General features: G+C 32.3%; 1 protein-coding gene across 1 annotated transcript in view; it reads left to right on the forward strand.

Annotated features, from left to right (window-relative positions):
* The first annotated feature begins 405 nt into the window (after positions 1 to 405).
* LOC111700378 (uncharacterized) overlaps positions 406 to 7,269 on the forward strand; it is a 7,583-nt gene continuing 719 nt past the window's right edge. The window contains exons 1-4 of the mRNA XM_023471265.1: positions 406 to 650; positions 1,791 to 1,859; positions 4,662 to 4,813; positions 6,771 to 6,821. Of these exons, the coding sequence (XP_023327033.1) occupies positions 575 to 650; positions 1,791 to 1,859; positions 4,662 to 4,813; positions 6,771 to 6,821 (348 nt within the window). The 5' untranslated portion in view covers positions 406 to 574. The remainder of the gene's footprint in view (positions 651 to 1,790; positions 1,860 to 4,661; positions 4,814 to 6,770; positions 6,822 to 7,269) is intronic.

Raw genomic sequence — 7,269 nt, forward strand, 5'->3', positions numbered from 1 at the left:
AACTATTATAATCTTAATGATAATGATGAATTGATAGTGTCAGAAAATAAAAATATACATTTTCTTATGTTTTCATCGCTTTTTAACAGTTTTATAAACTTAAAGGGACCGTGCGCGTGATTTTATCAAATTTCAAGATTTAAAACCAATCAGAGACATAAACCATCCCTCTTAATATATACAGGAAAATTTGTTCATTTCTCAGTAAAAAAGTTTATTTTTTTCGGTTTTTTTAGGTTAAAGCTTTTTAGTTATGGATTTTGGCATTGGGACCATGAATAAAATTTTTTTATCTAAACATTAAAACAAACTTAAGCATTGTTAAACCCCAAAATAGTTATCTTTTCTGAAATCACACTTTGTGTGCTGTAAAATCAAGATAAATTTTTATGGTCCTAAGGTTTTAAATCATATTTTAAATCATTTTTTTTCTGACCTATCCCATGAAACCTTTCCTGACGAGATCATGTGATTGTGAGGTCAAAGCAACACAAACTGCCGTTTTGACGTAGGTTGAATTGAAAAAAGCCAATCCCCTTATAGACAAGTTGAATATAAATATATAAGACTTTAGATGACAAATGTAAAATTGTTAGTTTTTCTTTTTCATCTTTTTGTGACCATTAGTGGAGCAGAACAACAGTCAACAGGTATAAATATTCATTATAACATAAAAGTGTCACTAAGTCTAAAAAATGATTTTAAAATAATAATTTTTGAGGGACTTTGAGAAAATATTTATCGTGCACCGTAATATCGGATGCTTTATTAAGAAAATCGGCTCAAAGTTGATCGTAATCTCCCATTTAAACGATATTCCTTAAACCTTTCATTTTACATTACATTTTACCTCTAAAATGTTGTTTAAATGGCCGAAAACTGGAGTGTACGCTAGCGTACAATGTTAAATCAACTCAGCAATTATTCTTCGACTTCCAAAAAGTAATTATTTAATTTTAAAATGCCATAAATTTGTCCCAACAGTTCTTTATTTTGATTTGAACTAATCTTCGTTTGGAGGATTTCTCTTCTTTGATCCAGCATTCCACGATTTGCTTTTATCAATTACAAAAGGCAGAAGCAAAGATAATCGTTCATTGAAGAATAACATGTAGTTTAAAGGCTATAAACAACTTTATTCATGGCGAAAGATCTAACTTGACCTTGGAATCGTCATATTTAAAGTGTCTCAGGTCGTCTTCACAGTATCATCCTTTGACATAACCCTGTATTAATAGGTCGAAAAGGTCAAGGTTGCAATAGACTTTTCCTTTTCAATAGTCGGTTATTATTCAATAATTATTCCCTTCTTTCTATTCCTCTTTATTCTGGAGACCACTGTACCATATTATGCCAGGATCTTCTTTATATTCCTCTTTATTCTGGAGACCACTGTACCATATTATGCCAGGGTCTTCTTTATATTCCTCTTTATTCTGGAGACCACTGTACCATATTATGCCAGGGTCTTCTTACTATTCCTCTTTATTCTGGAGACTACTGTACCATATTATGCCAGGGTCTTCTTTATATTCCTCTTTATTCTGGTGACCACTGTATCATATTATGCCAGGGTCTTCTTTATATTCCTCTTTATTCTGGAGACCACTGTACCATATTAGGCCAGGGTCTTCTTTATATTCCTCTTTATTCTGGAGACTACTGTACCATATTATGCCAGGGTCTTCTTTATATTCCTCTTTATTCTGGAGACCACTGTACCATATTATGCCAGGGTCTTCTTTATATTCCTCTTTATTTTGGAGAGCACTGTATCATATTATGTTTAGGTTTATATTATGAATATCAAGACTATCCACAAGATCAATTCAACAACGTTTTAGTAGATAATCAATCAGGTATTTTAAAGTTACTTAACGTCCCTTCGGACGATTAGGTAAAATAACGACCCCTGCTACGATTGTGTACGAAGTTTTCGTACAAGCATTTTTATCTCAAAAGAAGACATATTGTGTACTTTTACGAAAATTCCAAATTTTACTCAACCACGGGTTTTTGCCTACAAAACTACTTTTTGAATATATAAATAATGAGTCTGAACCGTCTGACGAGGTTCAAACTTTGTGAGGACTTGTGGCAGAAAATAATTTACCGGCGTGTGTTCAAAAACCAAAGATCAAAATAAATGCAAAAAGGCTAAAAAAGTTTCTTAACAAATTTGCTGAAGAGACTGTACCCTACATGCAAAGTTGGCAATACCCGATTCACAACGGTACCCTTAAACCCTTTGTCTGATCAAGTATGAGTTAGATATCATTGTTTATAATTTTAAAACTGATTATTTTTAAGTGTCTGTTTTCGACAAAAAGGACTTGCGTATTTCTACTGCAGGAAAATATATATGAATTATTAGAATTAACCATTTTTAACCCAAAAAACTGGCAATATCTTCCACATTTGTTATCTAGAAAACTGGCAATGTCTTCCACATTTTTAATCCAGAAAACTGGCAATATCTTCCACATTTTAATTCCAGAAAACTGGCAATATCATACACATTTTTTAACCCGGAAAACTGGCAACATATTCCACATTTTTAATCCAGAAAACTGGCAATATCTTCCACATTTTTAACCCAGAAAACTGGCAATATCTTCCACATTTTTAATCCAGAAAACTGGCAATATTTTTCACATTTTTAATCCAGAAAACTGGCAATATCTTCAACATTTTTAATCCAGAAAACTAGCAATATCTTCCACATTTTTAACCCAGAAAACTGGCAATTTCTTCCACATTTTTTATCCAGAAAACTGGCAATATCTTTCACATTTTTAATCCAGAAAACTGGCAATATCTTCCACATTTTTAATCCAGAAAACTAGCAATATCTTTCACATTTTTAACCCAGAAAACTGGCAATATATTTCACATTTTTTACCCAGAAAACTGGCAATATCTTCCACATTTTTAAACAGACAAAAGTTTCAAGGGCAACGTGGCGAATCGGGCATTGCTATCTTTGCATTGAGGGTCACTTGAAATAACGCTTAGAGTCCCTTAAATAATGGTCAAATTAAGTATTATAAAGAAAATAATCATGACAACTTTCCCACGAATATTCAGGGCTAAAGACCTTCATAATCCGACATCTGTAAGTTAAACACACAAATTAACAAGCATCTTTTCAACATATTTAGCCCCGGAAATTATGGTTGCTTCGTGTCTCCTATTTTGGTTATGGGGAATGGATAGTAAGGTTATTATTTGCGGAGGATGAAGTAACAAAATTGCTAATGAGAGGGAGGGAAGGATTTTTTCCCGCTTTTTACAGCTGACAAGCGAAGAAAATCCTTTCCTCCCTCTCGCCAGCAATGTTGTCACTTCAGCCTCCGCCAAAAATCAGTTTTATCATGAAGACGACATTTCTTATTAAGCACATCTAGAGTTTCTAACATATCTATACAACTTTTTCATACTTTTTGTTTGACTAACATTTTAAAAAGTTAAATAAATTGAAATTGTTTGAATTTTCTAAGCCCGGTTTTGCTATCTTTAAATGTTAAAAAAGTTTCCGTCTTCCGTTATAAATTGTGAATACTGTCCTTGAGCTACAGAGGCTTGTGGGAAACTGATTATTACAAACTACACGGAATAATCAAATTATAATCCAAGAAAATTATCGTTTTTATTCTCAATTCTGAGTCTTTTTCCAAAATTTGATTTTCTAATTCCTATATCTATGAAATCCAATGTTGCAGACCTTAGATATTTCAAACTATGACTCATAGATCAAAAAATTTAAGTTTGAAAAATCAAAAGTTTACATAATTAAGTATTAAAGATATTGGGATTAGAAAATTTGAGTTTGTAGCAAAGACTCAATTCCTTTACAGAAAATATAGAGATATTTGTGTTATCCTCTGAATCTGAATATAAATAAAGAAAATATAGAGATATTTGTGTTATCCTCTGAATCTGAATATAAATAAAGAAAATATAGAGATATTTGTGTTATCCTCTGAATCTGAATATAAATAAAGTTATAAAAATTATATTTTAGTCTTAACCAGCTCGGATGTAACTTTTTTAAGTTGAATCGGGTGTGAATTTTACTTTTAAAATTTCATTTTGGACATTATCAGCATAGAGCACTAAATACGGTTACTCAGCTATTTGTTTTTGCTTCAAAATAAAATCTGAAACAAAACCCGTGCACCACATATGGAAACGAACCACTTTTTATGTCGAAGATCTTCAGACAATCGGAATTTTAATAAAGGTTTAATTGGTAGTGCAGTGATCTTTTAAAGTATTGTTTGATTAAAATAATAATAGCAGCCCATACATACCACGCACCTCTGACCCTTTAGTAAAAGTAAATTCAACCAAAAGTCTGACCGCGTCAACCTTGTTGCACCGGCTAGTCCTATTGAGTGGCTGCATTATTTACCCAATGTCCGGGCGATACAGCACAAAATGGGACCGGAAAGGTTGACCCGGCTAGGAAATTCAAACTGTTTCTATACAATTTACTCTTAATTACTGCTAAAATGTTGCCTTCCTATTCCATAGTGTTCTGGTTATCACTGTAGCGTAGGGATACTTTCCTTTAATGATTAATAAATGCGTAAATCAGATTAATCACATTTGATTGATGCGTAAACTAGATAAATTATGATCAATTATCCTATATCTAGGGTTGAATGAAAGGAATGGCTCTGATCTCCAGGAGTACCAGGATACACAGGATATCCAGGGGTACCAGGATACCCCAGAAAATGAAAGTTTGGAGAAAACTGAAGAGGAAACTATCTCACCGCAATACATACCAGATTCTCTTCAAACTGCGGTTAGCATAAATTCAAGATTCCATAGATTAATAACAATACAGATAGAACACTAAATGTCGTAATTTCAAGATTTGAGGGATTTTCGTTCACAAGAACCCTGAGGTAAAAGACCAAAGGAGTTACGCGCATGCTCTCTCTCTGTCTTGTCATTTAATGCGGAATGCGCGTAACTCCTTTGGGCTTCTGCCTCAGGGTTATTGTGACGAAAAGCCCTTAAATCTTGAAAAGACGACATCTAGTGTTCTATCTGTATTGTTATTGATCTAAACCGGAACTAATTAATATTTACAACTGAGCACTTATTTATAATTAAGAGAAGGAATTATTAAAGGGTATGTTGTTGCAATTCCAAATGAGCTTGATCAATAATGTGGAAGATACAGGGTGTCCCAAAAAACATGTTAATAATAATAATAATAATAATAATAATAATAATAATAATAATAATAATAATAATAATAATAATAATAATAATAATAATAATAATAATAATGATAATAATAATAATAATAATGATAATAATAATAATAATAATAATAATAATAATAATAATAATGATAATAATAATCATAATAAAAATACTGCAATAATTAAAAAATGCTGCATGGATCGAAGACGATATTAAAGTCGTTAGTGAATTACCATGTTTATTTGGAAACTATTAAACATCATAACGTGAGTCTAACATTCGCCTGCGTGTTTCAAAGGGTGGTTCAAAATATATTTAAATATAAATGATGAATGTGTTTGGTTACTTTATGACCCTCACATACATAATTATAAACACAAACCATATGTTTACAACTAACATCTTGGTTTTCAACATAACTTCTCCTCCATCTTCATTTTTCAAAAATATACATTAATCACGGCAGCCATTTTCTGTCATACTTTCATAAAACATTCATAAAACATTTTAACTTTGGTTAGACGATGGATGTGATTGCAAAAATGTTTACTATGGCTAAATGTGATATCATTAGAATGCTTGTTTGGTTGAGCTTGATATCATAAGAATGTTGTTTGCGCATAATCTCAAAAATGTTTACTCTGGCTTAGGGTGATCACACAAATGTTTACTCTGGTTGATGGTGATCACAAGATTGTTTACTTTAATTGAGCGTGAACACAAAAATGTTTACTTGGGTTGGACGTAAACACAAGAAAGAATGTTTACTTTGGTTGGATGTAAACACAAAAAATGTTTACTTTGGTTGAGCGTAATCACAAAAATGTTTACTCTTGTTGATGGGGATCACAAGAATGTTTACTCTGGTTGAGGGTGATCACAAAATGTTTACTCTGGTTGAGGGTGATCACAAAAATGTTTACTCTGGCTTAGGGTGATCACATAAATGTTTACTCTGGTTGATGGTGATCACAAGATTGTTTACTTTGGATGGATGTAAACACAAAAAATGTTTACTTTGGTTGAGCGTAATCACAAAAATGTTTACTCTGGTTGAGGGTGATCAAAAGAATGTTTACTCTGGTTGAGAGTGATCACAAGAATATTGCTTTGGTTGGACGTGATCACAAGAATGTTTACTTTGGTTGGACGTGAACATAAGAATGTTTACTTTGGTTGGACGTAAATACCAGAATGTTTACTTTGGTTGGACGTGAACACAAGAATATTTACTTTGGTTGGATGTGAACACAAGAATGTTTACTTTGGTTGGACTTGAACACAAGAATGTTTACTTTGGTTGAATGTGAACACAAGAATATGAACTTTGATTGGACGTGAACACAAGAATGTTTACTTTGGTTGAACGTGAACATAAGAATGTTTACTTTGGTTGGACGTGAACACAAGAATATTAACTTTGATTGGACGTGAACACAAGAAAAGCGGACTTGTGGCCTCACCTGTACATGTAATATTATTATTATTATAATTATTATTATTATATTATTATTATCATCATCATCAACATTATTCATTTTAACTAGGCTCTCCTTGAAACCATGCAGAGAAATAAACGATCCAACAGTTCGACCCAGGTATGATGTAGAAAATATAACTTTATTAATTCTGTTAATTTCTTTACTTGTCTTTGCAAACCTATAGTTGAAATTCCAAATTAAAATTTATGCATGAACTTTTAAGACCGGACCGACTTTGAAGTGTCACCACTAAAAACAATACATTTAGCCTTCCTTACACTCAGGTCTTCTCTTGGGTCTACAATTGGTTCTAATTCGATTGGTTTTTACTACTATAATCTCGAGTCTTGGCTTAAATAGACGCAAAGACCAGGTTTTTACTCGGGTTTTAGCTTTTAGAATTGGTGTGCCAAACTGTGAATATAAAGTCGGATTTACGATATCATTTTGTATGAGTATGTCAGTCTGTTTAATATGTATTATTTTTTGTTAATTAGGCCACTCGGTGGATACCGAAATCGCTGCGTGCTGAAAAATGACCATACCCCCCTTACGCTTTCTAGAA

Source organism: Eurytemora carolleeae, unplaced genomic scaffold (genome assembly GCF_000591075.1).
Source record: "Eurytemora carolleeae unplaced genomic scaffold, Eaff_2.0 scaffold178, whole genome shotgun sequence".
In the NCBI taxonomy this organism is placed as follows: domain Eukaryota; kingdom Metazoa; phylum Arthropoda; class Copepoda; order Calanoida; family Temoridae; genus Eurytemora; species Eurytemora carolleeae.